General features: G+C 46.9%; 1 protein-coding gene across 5 annotated transcripts in view; it reads left to right on the forward strand.

Annotated features, from left to right (window-relative positions):
• GGA1 (golgi associated, gamma adaptin ear containing, ARF binding protein 1) overlaps positions 1–19,087 on the forward strand; it is a 144,287-nt gene that overhangs the window by 99,095 nt on the left and 26,105 nt on the right. For all 5 annotated transcript variants that reach the window (XM_029590100.1, XM_029590097.1, XM_029590095.1 and 2 more), the window contains 2 exons: positions 10,886–11,175; positions 17,807–17,976. In XM_029590100.1, the coding sequence (XP_029445960.1) occupies positions 10,886–11,175; positions 17,807–17,976 (460 nt within the window). The remainder of the gene's footprint in view (positions 1–10,885; positions 11,176–17,806; positions 17,977–19,087) is intronic.

Raw genomic sequence — 19,087 nt, forward strand, 5'->3', positions numbered from 1 at the left:
GAGCTGTCAGAGGTCGCCATGCCTGTCTGTCGCAGGTGGGACGAACCCCACATGGACTTGATGGCGACTCGCTCAAATACCAAGGCAACGCGCTTTTTCAGTCGCAGAAGAGATTACGGCACAGAGGGCGACTATGCCCTAGTAGTTCCTTGGTCTCACGATGTCCTCCTTTACGTGTTTCCCCCATGGCCGCTGGTGGGAAAGATTCTTCGGAGGCTAGAACATCATCCGGGTCAGGTGATTCTCGTGGCACCGGAGTGGCCACGGAGGCCTTGGTTCATGGACCTTGTGAATCTGGCCCTGGAGGACCCTTTCCGACTCTGTCATATTCCGAATCTTCTTTGCCAGGGGACCTATATTTTTTGACCATACGGATCGCGGCCTGTCTTGCGGCCTGACTTTGGAGTTGCGGCAATTGAAGAAGAAAGGGTATCCGGAGGCAGTTATTTCTACTCTTTTGCAGGCCCAGAAAACCTCCACCTCTGCTGTCACTCCTTGTGACCTTGGGCAAGTCACATTACCCTCCATTGCCTCAGGTACAAACTTAGATTGTAAGCCCTCTGGGGATAGGGAAATATCTACAGTACCTGAATGTAATCCACATTGAAGCGCTGAAAAAAGTGTGAAAAGTGGAATATAAATCTAAATAAAATGAAAATAAAAAATACATTCGTGTATGGAAGGTCTTCGAGGCCTGGTGCCAGCCTCAAGGAGTGGATGCTCGTAGGGCTTCGGTGTCTCTGGTTCTCTTTTCTGCAGAATGGCTTGGACAAAGTATTGTCTTATTCGCCGAAGGCTCAGATCTCTGCCCTAGGATGCTTGCGAAGCCACATTCGGGGTGCTCCTCTAGCGACTCATCCAGATATGGTTCATTTTCTTCGGGGCATGAAGCATGTGCTCCCCCCAACTCGCAGGCTATGCCCCTCCTGGAGTCTAAATCTGGTTCTCCGGGGTTTGTGCGAGGCCCCATTTGAGCCACTCAGGAAAGCTACCTTAAAAGAGCTCACGTTGAAGGTGGTGTTTTTAGTGGCCATTTGTTCAGCCAGGGGGGTCTCAGAGCTACAGGTCTTGTCCTGCAAGGGAGCCTTTTCTCCGCATCTCCGATTCAGGGGTATCACTGCATACTGTCCCATCTTTTTTGCCGAAAGTGGTTTCTGCCTTTCATGTGAATTAATTGGTGGAGCTTCCAGCTTTTCCTGCTATGGAGCTCACAGGTCCTCGTGCGAGTCAACTTCGACAGCTAGATGTCAGACGTGCTTTGTTGCTCTATTTTGAGGCTACCAGTGGATTCCATCTGTCGGATCACCTTTTTGTTCTGTGGCATAGGGCAAAGAAGGGACAGTCGGCGTCTAAAGCAACTATTGCTCGTTGGTTAAAGGAGTCCATAGCGCCGGCTTATATCTGGTCTGGTTGTCCAGTCCCGAAGGGCTTGAAGGCTCATTCTACTCTAGCACAGGTGGCTACATGGGCCGAGTGTCAGTTGGTTTCCCCACAGGAAATCTGTAGGGCAGCTACCTGGCGGTCTTTTCAAACCTTTGCCAGACACTATAGACTGGATGTCCAAGATTCGGACCCTGCCAGTTTCGGGGCCAGTGTCATCCGAACAGGGCTCTCGCAGTCCTACCCTAATTAGGAGAGCTTGGGTACATCCCAGCTGTCTGGACTGATCCGGGTATGTACAGGGAAAGGAAAATTGGTCCATACCTGCTAATTTTCGTTCCTGTAGTACCACGGATCAGTCCAGACGCCCGCCCATTGGGGGTTTTCCAGGTTGAGGGTGGAGAGCCCGCTCGCTCTGTACTGTTGATTCGTGCCTTTTTTGAAGAAGAAGAAAAGTATAGATTCTTCTAAGACCTTTGTTTCATGTTGTCAAAGTTTTTTATTCTTCATCCTCTGCTCGTTTGGGGGGGATAGAGTTCAGTTAAAAATGGTTGTTATTTAAAATATTTCTGCTTGGGTATGAACAAATATTGAGGAGCAGTAGGTGGCACACCAGGTTAAGAGAGGACACTCTCAAAGTTTTTCTCTGTCTCCATCTGCTGGAAGGGAGGCAAAACCCAGATGCCTGGACTGATCCGTGGTACTACAGGAAAGAAAATTAGCAGGTAAGGACCAATTTTCCTCTTTTCCTGTCTTGGGCCCTTCACTGTGGAACTCACTTCCTGAAAACATAAGAACCATTACATATACATGTAAGAAAGCTGTGAAAACCATTCTTTTAGACCAGCTTTTGGGGAGGATGCAGTATCATAGTTTCTCCTAGGATAAGCAGGGCGGTAATCCTCACATATGGGTGACATCATCCGATGGAGCCCACATGCCTTGCATGCCACTATCCGCATGTCCATGCGAGGTCCCCCTTCAGTCTCTCTTTTTCCATGGTGCAGTGGCCTTACGGTTCTGGATCTCTGCTTCTATTTCGTTTTTCTTATCTAAATCGGGATTTTTCTTCTGATCCATCATTGGGTCCCCCTTCGCAGTTGGTACCTCTCCTCAGCACAGTAGGTAAAAAATATATTTCTTTCTACTTCACGATCAATTCCCGGTATCCCATTTCTCGGTGGTCCCTGGTTATCGACCACATCGGGTTATTTTTCATGGAGTCCAATTTTCGCCAGTGCCTGCGGACCATGTCCATCACGGATCCGCATGAGGTTTGCATCCTCTGTCTGGGGGCCTTGCATGATGTCTGAGATGACCCCCGAGGGCCGTCGCACATGTCTGGACAAAATGGAGAAACTTCTCGGTTCCAAAAGGTCTGCTCCATCCACATCAATGTCAAGGAAGCTTATCTTCCCCGGCCATAGAACATACCTCCACTTCGTGGTGGTGAAAGCTCACTACCAGTACAAGGTACTGCCCTTTGGGTTGGCTTCAGCCCCTCGCGTCTTCACCAAATGCCTTGCGGTGGTGGCTGCGTACATCAGGCGTTGTGCAGTGCACGTCTTCCCCCTACCTAGAAGACTGGTTGATCAAGAGCGACTCCCGTATAGGGGCGCTGTATGCTTTAGCCCTGACCATGCAGACACTGCAAAGTCTCATCCCTGCCCGGCTGCCCATCTGGACTTTATAGGATCCAGGCTGGACACAACGCAAGCGAAAGCGATTCTGCCCCACGATCGGGCTCTTGCACTCGCCTTTTTGGCAACCTTCATGCGCAGCAGCTGGCAGGTGACTGCTCGCCTTCTCCTCCATTTGTTGGGCCACATGGCGGCTTTGGTCCATCTCGCCCGCTTGTGCAAATGAAGGGCACAATGGACTTTGCAGTTGCAGTGGCATCAGGCCTCCCAGGACCTCGAGACCTATCTCTCAGTCACGGAACCTCTGAGGGCATCTCTGTCCTGGTGGGAAAACCTCTCCACTTTGGAGTGGGGAATTCCCTTCCAGGCTGCCCCGTCTCAAGTGGTCCTCACCACCGATGCCTCTCCTCAGGGCTGGGGAGCCCATGTGGACAGCCTCCACATGCTGGGTCTCTGGACCGCTCATGAAGCCCGCTGTCAAACGTTTTAGAGCTTCGGGCGATTCGTTACACCCTCTGGGAGTTCCGGGACAGGTTGTCACATGAGGAAGTCCTGATTTGGATGGACAACCAAGTTGCAATGTGGTATGTCAACAACAGGGACGTACGGGGTCGTTCCTTCTCATGTCGTTCCTCCTACTCCTCGGCCTTCCTGCCTCCACAACAAAACCATTACAGATGCTTCAGAATGCCGCAGCTAGGATCTTAACCAATTCAAGGCGAAGAGATCAAATCATTCCTATCCTCAAAAATTTACACTGGCTTCCCATCAACTTTAGAATCCTGTTTAAGACACTGACCATCATCCACAAAACCATATACCTTCAATCCACTCTCCAACTCAAAATTCCACTCAACCTGCACACCTCTACAAGACCAGACAGAACAGCATATAAAGGATCTCTTCAAGCAACCCCTACTAAATCCACACTTCACCCCTCCATTCATAAACGTGCTTTGTCCACTGCCGGACCCTCTCAATGGAATTCATTACCCACAGAGCTTCGCCAGGAACAATGCCCTTTCACCTTCAGAAAGAAACTGAAAAGCTGGCTTTTCAAACAAGCCTTCCCTTGACTGGCCTCACCACTAATAAGGGATGGTACATAAATCTTATTTCATAATGTCCGTCAGAACTACTCTGTTCCATTAATGACTTTATTAACTTTGACTGCTCTCCTGCTCCAATATTGTTATAATACAAGCCTCCCCATTAGTTTTTCAGCCCCCTGCTTCCCCTCCCCCCACCTGTCGGTCTTTTCCCCCGCCACGTCCTTCCTGACCCCCCACTTACCTCAACTCCTTCTCCGTTCTTCCATTGCCCAGTACAGATGTTTGTTTAAAGTACTGTTCATTTGAGTTGCTACTAGGTCTTTCGCCTAGTCACTATCCTACGTTGCTTGTTAATTACTCTTCAGTAGCGCTATGTTAAGCCTATCCTATCTTAGTTGTCCTGAATTCATCTCCCTGTTTTATGTAACTTTCTCGTATATCGCTGGTTATCCCTGTTTGCTGTAAACTGGTGCGATAAGACATTTGTCTTGAGTATCAGTATATTAAAAGGTTTTAAATAAATAAATGTCACAAGGTAGTGCAGGTCTGGTCCTGGGCCCTGTCACAGGGGATGTCACTACGAGTGACGTTCCTACCTGGGACTCTGAACATACTGGCGGACCAGCTGAGCTGCTCCTTTCGGCCATACGAGTGGTCCCTAAATCCAGAGGTCACAGCCAGAATTTTTCATCTGTGGGGAGCCCCAGATGTGGACCTCTTCACTTCCCTGTACAATTACAAGGTGAGCAGTTTCTGCTCCTTGTTGCTGGGGGGGGGGGGCGTGTGATGCCTTCTCCCTTCACTGGGGGAGGGGTCTGCTGTACGTGTACCCTCCTCTACCATTCCTCTTGAAGACCCTACTGAAACTTCAACAGGACAGAGGGACCATGATCCTCGTGGTGCCTTATTGGCCCAGACAGATCTGGTTCCCTCTCCTTTGGGATCTGTTGATCAGGGATCCCATTCGGCTGGGGACCACACCCGATCTGATAACTCAGAACTAGGGCACCTTGCACCATCCGAACCTCCAGGCATTGTCCCTAACGGCTTGGATATTGAGCGCCTAGTTCTTCAGCCCCTGGACCTCTCAGACAGTGTCTCCCAGGAGCTGGTGGCTTCTAGAAAGCCTTCCACCATGAAGTCTTATAGTTTGAAATGGAGAAGATTCTCCACCTGGTATGCAGGGCACGACTTGAATCCATTCACATGCCCCCTTCCCAATCTATTGGACTACTTGTGGCACCTTTCCGAGTCTGTGCTTCAAATCAGCTCAGTCAGGGTTCACCTTAGCACTGATATTGAGTACCATCGAGGTGTCGCTGGCACACTCATAAGAACATAAAAACATGCCATACTGGGTCAGACCAAGGGTCCATCAAGCCCAGCATCCTGTTTCCAACAGTGGCCAATCCAGGCCATAAGAACCTGGCAAGTACCCGAAAACTAAGTCTATTCCATGTTACTGTTGCTAGTAGCAGTGGCTATTTTCTAAGTCAACTTAATTAATAGCAGGTAATGGACTTCTCCTCCAAGAACTTATCCAATTCTTTTTTAAACACAGCTATTCTAACTGCACTAACCATATCTGTGCAACATTTAGTGAGCTGCTTTGAGGGGTCTTCTTCAATTGAAGCCCCCTCTTTGGCCTCCTGTTGCATCCTGGGACCTCAACATTGTCCTGGCACGGCTCATGCATCCTCCCTTAGAGCCACTGCAATCCTGCTTCCTGAAGTTCCTCACCTGAAAGTTATATTCCTAGTGGCAATAACTTAGGCTCAGAGGGTCAGTGAGCTTCAGGCCTTGGTTACATACCCACCGTACACAAGGTTTTTTCATGATCATATGGTCTTGCGTATGCACCCTAAGTTCCTACCTAAGGTTGTGACTGATTTCCACATCAATCAGTCCATTGTTGTATCCACCTTCTTTCCCAGGCCTCATTCCCACCCAGGGGAACGGGCTGTTCATGCTTTGGACTGCAAGAGGGGCCTTGGCTTTCTATTTAGAATGCACAGCTAGTCACAGACAGTCCACTCAGCTCTTTGTGTCCTTTGATAAAAATAGACTTGGAGTGGCGGTGGGTAAACAGACTCTCTATCCAACTGGCTGGCGGATTGCAACGCTTTCTGCTATGCACAAGCAGGTCTTCAGCTGACAGGCCAAATCAAAGCTCACTCTTTGCGGGAAATGACAATGTTGGTGGCTCATCTGCGAGCGGTTCCCATCATCAGAATTTGCCATGCAGCAACGTGGAGTTCCCTTCACACATTCATGGCCCACTATTGTTTGGACAAAGATGGTCGGCAGGACAGTGCCTTCAGCCAGTGTCCTCCACAATCTCTTCCAGACTTGAACCCAACTCTCTCTGCCTAGAGTCCCTGGTTGGGTGCCAGGCCATCCTCTGCTGGCCAGCAGTACTGCTGTTGTAGCTAGTACAGTTCAAGAGGCTTTAAAAAAAGAACACTTTTATATGCAAGAGAAAGTAGATTCTTTGGAAAAAAATGTAAAATAAAATTGATGTGCAATTGGGGGAAGTTCAAAAAATTCAGTCAAATTTAATTAAATCAGAAGAACAACATGAACGAAAGATTGAACTATTGGAAAATCAGTTGAAGAAATTAAATCTTAAGATTATTGAACTTTCCAAAAATCCATTTAGTAACACCCTTAGATTTATTTAATAGCTATCTAAAGAATATTCTGAAATATACAGAATTCACTTTACCTAAATTGAATAAGATTTACTACTTACAACAAATATCAGAGGGAAAAAATGGAGAGGTAATAGAGAATTTGAATTTGACTGATTTTTTGGAAAAATTCTATGAATCAAAAATTAATACAACAGCAACATTGGTAGTTCAGTTTGTATCTCAAATAGAGATGTAGTGTTGAGACTGCATTTTAAACATCAAAAGAACGATTTCTATGGGCAGTCCTTTAGGATTTTCCCAGATGTAGCTTGCGCTACTCAGTTAAGACGAAAAAAGTTTATAATAACGCGATCGGAAGTTCTATCAAGAAGTGCTCAGTTTTATCTAAGATATCCTTGTAGATGTTTAATAAAACATTCAGATAATAGATATGTTTTTACGCAGCCTGAACAACTGCATGCATATTTGGACACACACTCTTGAGAAACTGTGCAAACAAGGGATAAATATAATAATTAGTGGGATGAGTTAAGCAGCAAATAAGTTTTGATGTTTTATTATATTTCTTTAAGGGTAAAGGCTCCTATTCTGATAGCTTGAAACCCATCTGTTCTTTATTCCTATATTGATTTCTTACAAGATGGATAATATGTTACTATGTATTGCTGTTTGATGATTTCATGGATAAGAATTGATGTACTTTATTATCCAAAATCTGTTTAAATGTTGAAATTACAATAAAAATAAAATAAAAAAACCATGGATAATAGTGATCAAGTGAATATAATGTATTTGGATTTTCAGAAGGCATTTGACAAAGTCCCCCATGAGAGACTCCTGAGAAAAATGTCATGGGAACGGAGGCAATGTCCTATTATGCATTTCGAACTGGTTAAAGATAAGAAATAGAGTAGGAATCATGGTCTGTTTTTTCTCTGAGGAGAAAGGTAAATTGTGGAGTGTCTCCGGGATCTGTACTGGGACCAGTGCTTTTTAATAAATTTTATAAATGATCTGGAAAGGGGAGCAATGAGTACACCGTAGGCAGCTTCAGTAAGCTGGTTTCGTTGACGTCTGTAGAAAGTACTCACAAGAAGTAGTTCCAGGAAGGTGAAGCAGGACAGGTTGCAGTCCAAGGCAGGAAGGCCCTCCGAGGAGTGGATAGCCAGGAACACAAAAGGGCCCCCGAGACGCGGGTACCCAGAGCGTCCACACGCCAAGAGAGAATCTGGAACTGAAGTTTGAGAATGGAGCGGGTTCAGCAACGAGGGAACTTCTTGCTAACTCGTAGAAGCAACGGGCCGGTCAGCTTAAGTACAGCAGCGAGTTGACGTCATCTGGAGGGGATGCCCCCGAGGTTCCCGCCATGATGTGTACAAAGGAGGCCCTTGCGCGCGCGCCTTAGGTGATTCCGGATTCAAGATGGCAGTCGGCAGCACCCGTGCCGTCCCGGGGACGTCGAGGGAGGTCCGCGTTGGCTAGCGGAGGCCGCCATTCTTCCTAGGATTGACGGTGCAGGGAAAAAAGAGGTGCACATGAGAGGTCGCAGCCGTCTGCGACCGGACGTAACAATTAAAATCCATTTATTATGTTTGAAGACTGGAGGTGGGCCAATGTTGACTGGTGAGCCTGACTTCAGTGCTGGGAAAAAGCATAGAAACTATTTTAAAGAATAAAATCACAGAACATATAGAAAGGCATAGTTTAATGGGACACAGCCAGCATGGATGTACACAAGGAAAGTCTTGTCTCATCAATTGGATACCTTTTTTTTTTTTAAGGGATTATTAAACATGGATAATAGTGATCCAGTGAATATAATGTATTTGGATTTTCAGAAGGCATTTGACAAAGTCCTCCATGAGAGACTCCTGAGAAAAATGTCATGGGAAGGGAGGCAATGTCCTATTATGCATTTCAAAGTGGTTAATGATAAGAAATAGAGTAGGAATCATGGTCTGTTTTTTCTCAGAGGAGAAAAGTAAATTGTGGAGTGTCTCCGGGATCTGTAATGGGACCAGTGCTTTTTAATAAATTTATAAATGATCTGGAAAGGGGAGCAATGAGTGAGGTGATCAGATTTGCACAAGACAAAATTATTCTGAGTAGTGAAATCATAAGCAGATTGTGAGAAAATGCAGGAAGACATTGCGAGACTGGGAAATTGGGCATCTAAATGGCAGATGAAATTTAATGTGAACCAATGCAAAGTGATGCACATAGGGAAAAGTATCCTACATTGCAGTTGTACAATGTTAGGTTCATTATTAGGAGTTACCACCCAGGAAAAGGATCTGGGCATCATCATAGACAATACTTTGAATTCTTAGTGCAGTGTGCGACAGCAATCAGAAATGCAAACAAAATGTTAGGACTCATTAGGAAAGGAATGGAAAATAAAATGGCAATTGTCATAATACCTTTGCATCTCTCCAGAGTGAGACCACACCTAGAGTACTGTGTGCAGTTCTGGTCGCCACATCTCAAAAAAGATATAAAGAAACAGAGAAAGGCAACCAAAATGTTAAAGGGCTCCATCTATGAGGAAAGGCTGAAGATGTTAGGGATGTTCAGTTTGGAGAAAAGTTGACTAAGGGAACATGGTAGGTCTATAAAATGAGTGGAATAGAAAGTTAAATATGAATCTGTTATTTACTCTTTCAGATAATACCAAAACTTGAGAATGTTGCATGAAGTTAGTAAGAAACACATCTAAAACAAATCTGAGAATTTTTTTTCATTCAGTGCACAATTAAGCTCTGGAATTCATTGCTGGAGGATATGCGAGCTAGCGTGGCTGGTTTTTAAAAAGTTTGGACAATTTCTTGGAGGAGGAGTGCATAACAGATAGACAGCATAAGCTTTATCTACTGTTTGGGATCCTTCCGGGTAATTGCCACTATTGGAAACAAGATACTGGGCATGATGGACCCTTTGTTCTTATGTTAAAGATAATCATATTGCACTTTTTGTGGATGCTGTGCTCCTATATGTCTCAAACCCCACCCAGACTTCGAAGGTTGTGCCAGAGGTGATTAACATATTCACTAGCGTTTTGGAGTATAAGGTAAATAAAGCCAAGCCTAGATATCTGGATCTGCCCAGAGATGAAGAAACAATTGGAGGAGTTATAACCCTTTAAGTGGAGCAAAGATTCAGTTAAATATCTGGAGATAATGATTTAATGATTCCAATTCATTTGGACAAATTTTATGAACTGAATTTGTCTCTGAAGAAGGTGAGGGATCACTTAACTGAATGGGCTCCCTTCCAAATCTCATGGTTTGGTAGAATAGCTGCCATTCAAATGTATGTGCTTCCCCATTTTCTCTTCTTGTTAGACATGCTACCTATGCAGGTTCCATCTAGCCTTTTCAAGAGACTTTAAACAATTGGTTTCTGATTTTGTTTACCGGGGTAAGTAGCCTAGTGTGCAGTTCAAGTGCTTAACAGCATTAAGGGTAAGGGCAGAATGGAGCTTCCTGATTTTAGGATTTATTATTGGGTGACTACAGAAAAGTATTGAATGAATAATTTTCGAGAGAAACATTGGATTCCTATGAAAACGTTGGCTAAGGACAAAAAGGTTGCTATACTTGGGCCTCTCCTCCATTGAGAAAGCATATCCAGGTCCCTCATCCCTTTATTTCACTTGTCACTTGCTCAAAAGGAGGGGTTGGGTAGGGGTTTGCACTTAAATGAATACTTTTTTGTATTTTGAGTGGAACTTCTGATAAATGTTACAGATTAGAAAATTATTTATAGCTGAGTTTTGTAGCAGTTCTCCAGTGGATGTTTTCCTATAAGCATAGTTTTAAATTGCTTCCCTTTTTAAGGTAAAGAAGCATCAGAGCAGCTGCCTGGAGTTGAGACCAGTAGCTGTTGAACAGTATACCAGTTCTGGTTGCCAAGCTGGTGGGCCTCTGACAACGCTGAGCATGCAGTTTGCTAAAGACAACCAAACGAAAAATGTGCTACTATTCTGTTTCATCTCTGGGAGTTCCATTAAATTTTTTTTTTTCTCCATGAAATATGCTGCAAATTTCACAGACAAATGTGTAACTCTAATGTGCTGACTGTTGGCACAGTCCATCAGTTGGGCCTGACCTTGCATCCTATTTCCTTAACATTTAATTGTATGTTGTCTTGTGTCCCACAGGGAGAAGCAGCAGCCCAGACTCACACTACGAGACCTTCAGGTCAAGACGGTCTCAAGCAGTGCACAGGCTGGCGGCAGCCTCTTTCCAAGCCTGTCCTCTTCCTCCCTGGAGCAGCCTGGGTCTCCTGTAGCACACTCCCTTCCCATGGGCATGGCTGCACACTCAAAAACAGAGTCTGGAGTACAGGCTGGCATTGCCTCACCTGAGCTGGGCCTGGGAGCAGTTTCTGCATCACAGCATGAACTCTCACTGGCAAACATCACCGTGCCATTGGAATCCATTAAGCCCAGTAAGTAATTAGTTGTCCTCTGCAGTGGAGTAGGGTAAGGTTGCCATTCTTATGAGGATCAGGTTGGAAGACACAGCTGCACTTGAGTGAAGACGGGGGCCTTGTTAATGCAATAGATGTTAAATTGCCTGGTGCTGAAACACTCTACATTTGAGCATTTGTAGGTAGGGAGGACAATTCTCAAAAGCCCCTGGGTAAATGGGCTTTCCCTGTACGTACCCAGATCAGTCCAGACTCCTGGGTTTATTCATCCCTGCCAGCAGATGGAGACAGAGAAAAGCCTCGCTGACACTGCTTGATAAGCCCTGGTGCCACCTGCAGTAGTTCAGTATTTCTCTGTCTCCAGCAGATGGCTGGTGCATAAACCTGCAGTTCTTCTCTTACCCTTATTTTTGGTTTTTCTAGCCTTTTCTTTTTTCGGGTGAGCCTTCCTCCCAGGGGACTGGTTCCTTGGGAACCATTCTCTGTTTGGTTGAGGTGGACCAGTTGAGGTCCAAATTGTTCAGTGGGGTGTAAATCTGGTGGTCCAGATTCCTCCCCTCATGAGGCCGGCCGTGCGGCTTTCAGCCCTTCTTTTCTTCTTCAGGGGTTTCTCCTTCTTACTCAGTGGCTGATTTGAGGTGGACAGCAACTTTCAGCTCTAGGAGAGAAACTTCCCTGCTATATTTTTTTTGTTAGTTTTAAAAAAAAAAAAAAAAAAAAAAGAGGAAGAAGCAGGCTGAGTGGTAAGGCTCAGGGGTGACTACCCCCCCCCCCCCTTCCCGTTGTTTGTGCCAGTTCTTTTTTGTTTTTTCTTTGATTTTTTTGTTGTTTTCTCGGCATGGTTCGCAGCTCGGCTTGCCGCGTGTGTGGGACAGTCCCGGTGAGTCTCGGTCAGACCGGCCTTTGTTCGGGGTGCGTTTCGGGGGGGGGAGGGAAGGGCTCTCCCTCCTCCCGGGAGTCTCTAAACGTTGGCGGTTTCATAAGCGTGCAGCTGCCATGGCTGGGCCGATTTTAAATGCCCCTGCTGACTCCAGGTCTTCCGGCTGCCTCGGAGCGGGAGCTGTGGCCATTTTGGTGCTAGATTCGCGCGCACTGCAGTTTTTGGAGGGGGATCTTCCTCCGCGGCTCTCCCCGGTCCATCCCGGCCCCCTCGCGAGGCAGGGGCTCTCCGGAGGCGCTGGTCAGCAGGTCCCTTTGCCACAGGGGCCTGGGGGAGACCAGGTCCCGATTTTTACCTCCAGATTTGTACCCCTTCTCTCCTGACTTTATTCTCCTGCTTCATCAGGCCTATCTGGCGCAGCAGGAAGGTGTAGGGGGTCCGCAATTGCCCCTTCACCTCGGAGTCCGTGCCTGCAGCCTCCGGGGGCCAAGTCAGGATCCACGCGGCCGCGTGACTCGGGGGTCCCACGTTTGCCCAGTCCAGGGGGAGCAATAGGGGGCTTGGAGGTCCCAGTCCCTCTGGCAGGGGCAGCGACTGTGTCGTCATCACAGGATCTGGCATCCCCGGACTTGGATCATGGGGATGACATGGGGATACCTTTGGTAGCAGATGGTGATGACCCCAAGATTTTCCGTTTGTTCCGGAGAGAGGAGTTGGACCCTCTACTTCCTCAAGTTCTTGAGGAGCTTGGTTTGAAAGCTCCTCAAGAGGTTCCGGAGATGGATGGGGCGGACCCTGTCCTGGATTGCCTTCGGGCTCCTCCTTCCGCGTTTCCTTATCATAGGTCTGTGCGGCAGTTGGTTGAACTTGAGTGGGATTCCCCAGACTCCGGCTTGAGGGTGGGTAGAGTAATGTCGAAACTCTACCCTTTGCTAGAACAAACCTTGGAGCTTTTTGCGCTTCTGCAGGTGGATGTGGCAGTTTCCGCGGTCACGAAGTAAACTACTATTCCGGTGGCGGGGGCCGTGGCACTGAAGGATGTTCAGGATTGGAAGTTGGAGTTTCATCTCAAGAGAATATTTGAGGGGGCAGCCTTAGGGCTGCGGGCCGCCATTTGCTCCAGCTTTATGCAAAGAGCATGTTTGCGCTGCGATCAGAGTTTTTAGGATGGGCAAACGCTACCTGGACCCGATACGTCTAATGCAGATTCTGTGGAGGCGTTGGTCGCATATGTGGCTGATGCTCTTTATGATTTGGTGCATTCGTGGTTTCGAGTTATGAGTTCTGCGGTGGCGGCCTGATGTTTGCTGTGGCTCTGTCACTGGTCTGTGTATGTGTCTTCCAAGGCCCAGTTAGGCTCCTCGCCCTTTAAGGGTCGTTTGGGGAGCAGCTGATAAAGCAATTGAGTGAAACGAAGGTACACAAGTTGCCAGAGGACAAGCCTAGGAATCGTCAAGCTTTTCAGTCCCAGTCGAGTTTTAGGGATGGCAGATGATCTCGTCGTCCTAGGGATCCAGTGCGGTTGCAGTCACAGAAGCCCTTTCAACCTCTGGGTTCGAATTGGGGTCAGTTCTTTCGCGGCAGCCGAAGACCTTTCTGGCCCCCCGTGGCTGGGGGACCCGCTGAGGTCAAGACCTCCCAATGAAGCAAAACCAGTTCACTCCGCCGTTCCCTATATAGGGGGCCGTCTGGCAGAGTTTTACAGGGAGTGGACCAAGGTTACCCAGGATCCAGTGGGTCCTCTCAGTGATAAGAGAAGGTTACACGTTAGAGTTTGCACATCCCGTTCGCGACCTGTCCTTAGTCTCCCCTTGTGGGTTCTCGGCGAAGCATCGCGCGGTTCGGGAGACTGCGCAGGTTGCACAAATTGGGGGTGGTAATCCCAGTGCCTCCACACGAGTGGGGCAGGGGTCGTTACTCCATCTACTTCGTGGTGCCAAAAAAGGAGGGTACGTTTCGACCCATCCTGGACCTCAAGTCAGTCAACGTTTCCTTGAAGATACCGCGCTTCTGAATGGAGACTTTACGTTCAGTGATTGCGGCGGTGCGCTCTCAGGAGTTTTTGGCCTCCCTGGATCTTACGGTGGCTTATCTACATATTCCCATTCGTCCAGAGCATAAGCGTTTTCTGAGATTCACAGTGCTGGGTCTGCATTTCCAATTTCAGGCTCTCCTCTTCGGACTGGCCACGGCTCCTCGCACTTTCACCAAGGTAATGGTGGTGGCGGCAGCTCTTTGGCGCGAGGGGGTGTTGGTGCACCCTTATCTTGACGATTGGCTAATTCAGGAGAAATCGTTAGATGGATGCTGATCTTTGGTTCAGAAAATTATTCATCTGCTAGAGTCTCTCAGCTGGGTGGTTAATCGGATGAAGAGTCATTTGGAGCCGTCCCAGACACTAGACTATCTTGGGGCTCGTATCGACATGAGGCAAGGCAAAGTGTTTCTCACAGAGGAGAGAATGATCAAGCTACAGTCACAAGTTCACCGCTTATTGACGTTGAAGGTGCCCCGAGCCTGGGAATTTTTGCAGGTTCTGGGATCGATGGCCTCAATGCTGGAATTTGTGCCGTGGGCCTTCGCATATATTTGCCCACTTCAGAGGGCCCTGTTGGAGAGGTGGAATCCTCTGTCACAGGCTTTTCATTTACCGGTCTTGCTGGATGCGTCGGCACAGAGCAGCCTCTTGTGGTGGCTACAGTCATCCAGTCTGCAGCATGGTGTCAGTCTAGAGGTTCCGGATTGAGTGGTTCTCACTACCGATGCCAGTCTCTCTGGTTGGGGAGCAATCTGCGAGCGGCAATCTGCCCAGGGCACTTGGTCGGCGGTAGAAGCCTTGTGGCCTATCAATCGTTTGGAGACCAGGGCGGTGCGGCTGGCACTTTGAGCCTTCAGCCCCCTAGTTCAGGGTCATTCCATCAGGGTTCTGTCAGACAATGCCACGACGGTAGCTTACATCAATCGTCAGGGCGACACCCAGAGTCAGGGGGTGGCCCTGGAAGCCCAGGAGCTGTTTCGCTGGGTGGAACTGTGCTTGGTTCATTTAGCTGCGTCTCATTTAGCTGTGTCTCATATCACGGGCGTCGACAACGTCCAGGCCGATTTTCTCAGTCGTCAGAGCTTAGATCCAGGCAAATTGGAATTGGCGGATTCTGCAATGCGGCTTATCCGGAAGAGATGGGGTTGTCCTTACGTCGATTTGATGGCGACTCGGCTCAATGCGAAAGCTCCTCTGTTTTTCAGCCGCAGGAGGGAGTCCGGGGCCGAGGGGGGTTGACGCTCTGGTGGTGCCTTGACCTCGGGGGGATCTTGCTGTCTGTTTTCCCTCCGTGGCCTCTAGTGGGCAAGGTGTTGCGCCGCATAGAGAAACACCCCAGGAAGGTGATCCTAGTAACTCCGGAGTGGCCGCGTCAACCGTGGTTCGCAGATCTCATTAATCTAGTGGTGGGCGGTCCGCTACACCTCAGCCATCTTCCGGATCTTTTCAGTCAGGGTCCTGTATTTTCCGACCAGGCAGATCGCTTTTGTCTAGCATCTTGGCTTTTGAGTGACATCATTTGAGGTGGAGAGGATATCCAGAGCCAGTGATTGCTACGCTTTTGCAGGCTAGGCGGCAGTCTACTTCCCTCTTATATGTTCGGGTTTGGAAGGTGTTTGAGGCTTGGTGTACCGACCGAGGGATACAAGTGGTTTGTGCCTCAATTTCTTATGTCTTGTCTTTCCTACAAGAGGGTCTAGCTATAGGCCTTGCTTTTAATTCCCTTAGGGTGCAGGTAGCGGCTCTCGCCCGCTTTCAAGGGAAGATTGAGGGTTATTCCTTATCTTCTCATCTGGACGTACAGAGGTTTCTTCGGGGAGTTAAGCGTTTGCGCCTCCAGTGCGGAAAGTCTGTCCCCCCTGGAACCTTAATCTAGTTCTGCGAGTATTGTGTGATGCTCCATTTGAGCCAATTCGGAGAGCGACCCTTAAGGATTTGACTCTCAAGGTTTTGTTCTTGGTGGCCATCTGTTCCGCCAGGCGGATTTCTGAATTGCAGGTCTTGTCGTGTAGGGATCCATTTCTTCAGATATATGATTCTGGAGTCATATTGCGTACGGTTCCTTCCTTTGTCCTGAAGGTGGTCTCTGCCTTTCATGTTAATCAGACTATCGAGTTCCCAGCATTTACAGAGTTGGATGATTCTATGCAGCATGCTCAGGAGCTTAAGCTGTTGGATGTCCGCAGGGCTTTGCTTCGCTATCTCAAGGGTACAAATGATTTCAGGAGGTCTGATCATCTCTGTGTTATGGAGCGAATCAAAGAAAGGTACCCATGCCTCCAAAGCAACTATTGCCAAGTGGCTTAAGGAGGCTATTGGGTCGGCGTATATTCTCAAGGGCCGTCAAGTCCCCGAGGGTTTGCGGGCCCACTTGACTCTGGCTCAGGCTGCTTCATGGGCAGAGGCTCAATTGGTGTCTCCGCAAGAGATTTGCAGAGCGGCGACTTGGAAATTGCTGCATACTTTTGCAAGGCATTACCGATTTGGATTTGGGAATTTCTGATTCCCGGTCTTTTGGTGAAGGTGTCTTGCGGGCGGGACTCTCCAGGTCCCACCCTCTCTAGGAAGCTTTGGTTCATCCCAGGAGTCTGGACTGATCCGGGTACGTACAGAGAAAAGAAAATTGGTTCTTGCCTGCTAATTTTCATTCCTGTAGTACCAACGGATCAGTCCAGAACCCACCAGGGTTGGAGGGGGAGAGTCTTCCACTCAGCTATAACCATTTCAGCATACTTCTGTTCTTAGTTTGTTCATAAGTTATGAATTTTTTTACAAGTGTTTTGGCACGTTTTTATTCAGTTTCTTGCACATAATGTTTTCAGTGAGGCTTTTCTCTGTCTCCATCTGCTGGCAGGGATGAATAAACCCAGGAGTCTGGACTGATCCGTTGGTACTACAGGCACAAAAATTAGCAGATTAGAACCAATTTTCTTTTTTGAAAATTGCATGCTCTAGATATGAGTTGTGGAAAAATGTGCATACTTTTACACATCTTTTCATGGAGGTGTTCTCGGTGCAGGATTAGGCCAGGGGTGGCAACCATGTGCAGTGCTGCTGGCAAAAGGATCTACAGAAAAAGCAGGTGCAAATCTCTGGGGTACTTTTATATAAAATTCATAAGTAAATTTATTTGTGGACTTTGTACCTGCTACACACTTTTAAAAATTGCCTCATAAGAGACTCAGATTAAGCGGTGGTGCTATGGCAGGAGCATGGCTCCCCCAGGTCTCATTGCTGTGGCTTTACTGCTGGTAGGGATGTTCATTCATTTCATTTGTTTAAGTTTTTATGCAGGTAGGCCCGGAGCTCCATTCACAACTTCGTTTTTATGCATGTATGAGTTCTAGTTTCTACTCTGTGTTTTTGTTTTTTTTACTGTACTTTGAGCTGTTTGATTTGATGCTGGCTATTTATTTTCACGATGTTTTGTCATTTGAGTTTCTCTCTTTTTTGTGTGTGTGATTTATTTTGTTTTGATATTTTGTGTATGTTTTATTTGTAAGCCCTTTAGGGCTGTGTATAAGCAGAATATAAAAAAATGTAAAATAAATGTTAACATTTACATGCATAAAAACCGAAACAAATGCATATCTCTAACTGCCAGCTGCAGCTCGGGGTTTCACTGATGTAACAAAAATCAGTTCGTTACACTGAAACAGTTATCTGACCTGCATATGTTACTCTTCTGGTATTTGATTTCCAGCTTCATTCCTTCTCCCTCTCTCTTGCAGGCAGCATCCTCCCAGTGACTGTCTACGACCAGAACAGCTTCCGGGTCCTGTTCCACTTTGCCCGTGACTCTCCACCAGGCAGACCTGACATTTTGGTGGTGGTGATCTCTATGATTAGCACAGCACCACAGCCCGTGAAGAATATAATCTTCCAGTCTGCTGTGCCTAAGGTATGACATGATATATATACAGTGTGAGGTGGGTTTTGGCAGGTTTGACTTTTAATAAACAAGGAAAATTAAGACCAAATGCTCATTTCTAAGCAGTTAGCTGGTTTTGTTTCTGCTCCAGCTTGGTGGCTTAGTGACCATACACTGCCCTGTGGAGGGCTCTGGGCTTGATTCCTTGTTTGGATCTTCCACTCACTGGTCTGCTAAGGTTGAGGAAGGAGTCCCAATCTTCACATAATGGTAACACTTAGTGGCCAGATTCAGGGCCCATGATTGCAGGGTTCTGGAAAGGTTCTAAGAACCTCACCTTCATTTAAAGGCAAGTGTCCTAGAATTCAGGAAAACTAACTTTTTGTTAAAATGGGGGAGTACCTCAAGGAGTCATCAGATGGATGGGAAAATCAAAAGGGGGAGTAGAAGAGCAGTGGACAAAACTAAAAAGATATAAGAGCAACCAACCTTTTTGTTAGGAAAGTAAATAAAGGTAAGAGGAAAAAGAGGCTGCTATGGTTTTCTAAAGTAGCAGCTGAAAAGGTAAGGGAGAAAAGTTTAGTGTTCATAAACTACAAGAGATCGCAGAAAAAGGAAGCAGGTAGCAATACCTGGATAAGCTAAGAGAAGTTGGGAAAGTAGTCAGGAATGCAAAAATTCATATGGAAGAAATAGCAAATACGGTAAAACGGGGGACAAGACTTGTTTTTATTAGATATGTTAATGATAGATGGAAATACAAAAGTGGCATTGTGAGACTCAAAGGAGAAGGGGAGGAATATGTAGAGGATGATGAGGAAAAAGCAAAATTACTTAACAAATATTTCTGTTTGGTGTTCACTGTGGAAGGGCCTGGAGCAGGACCACATAAAACAACACAAATAAGTTTGGAAGTAAGGTAAACCTGAATCAATTTTCAGTTAAGTGTTTGTGAGGAGCTAACTAAACCTAAAGTAGATAAAGCAATGGGGTAAGATGGGATACATCCAAGGGTATTAAGGGAACTTAGAGAAGCCTTGGCAACTCTTCTGGCTGACCTTTTCAATGTTTCTTTAGAATTGGGAGTAGTATTTGAGTACTAGGAGATGGGCAGCTGTGGTTCCTATTTAAAAAAGTCCTA

Source organism: Rhinatrema bivittatum, chromosome 2, assembly GCF_901001135.1.
Source record: "Rhinatrema bivittatum chromosome 2, aRhiBiv1.1, whole genome shotgun sequence".
In the NCBI taxonomy this organism is placed as follows: domain Eukaryota; kingdom Metazoa; phylum Chordata; class Amphibia; order Gymnophiona; family Rhinatrematidae; genus Rhinatrema; species Rhinatrema bivittatum.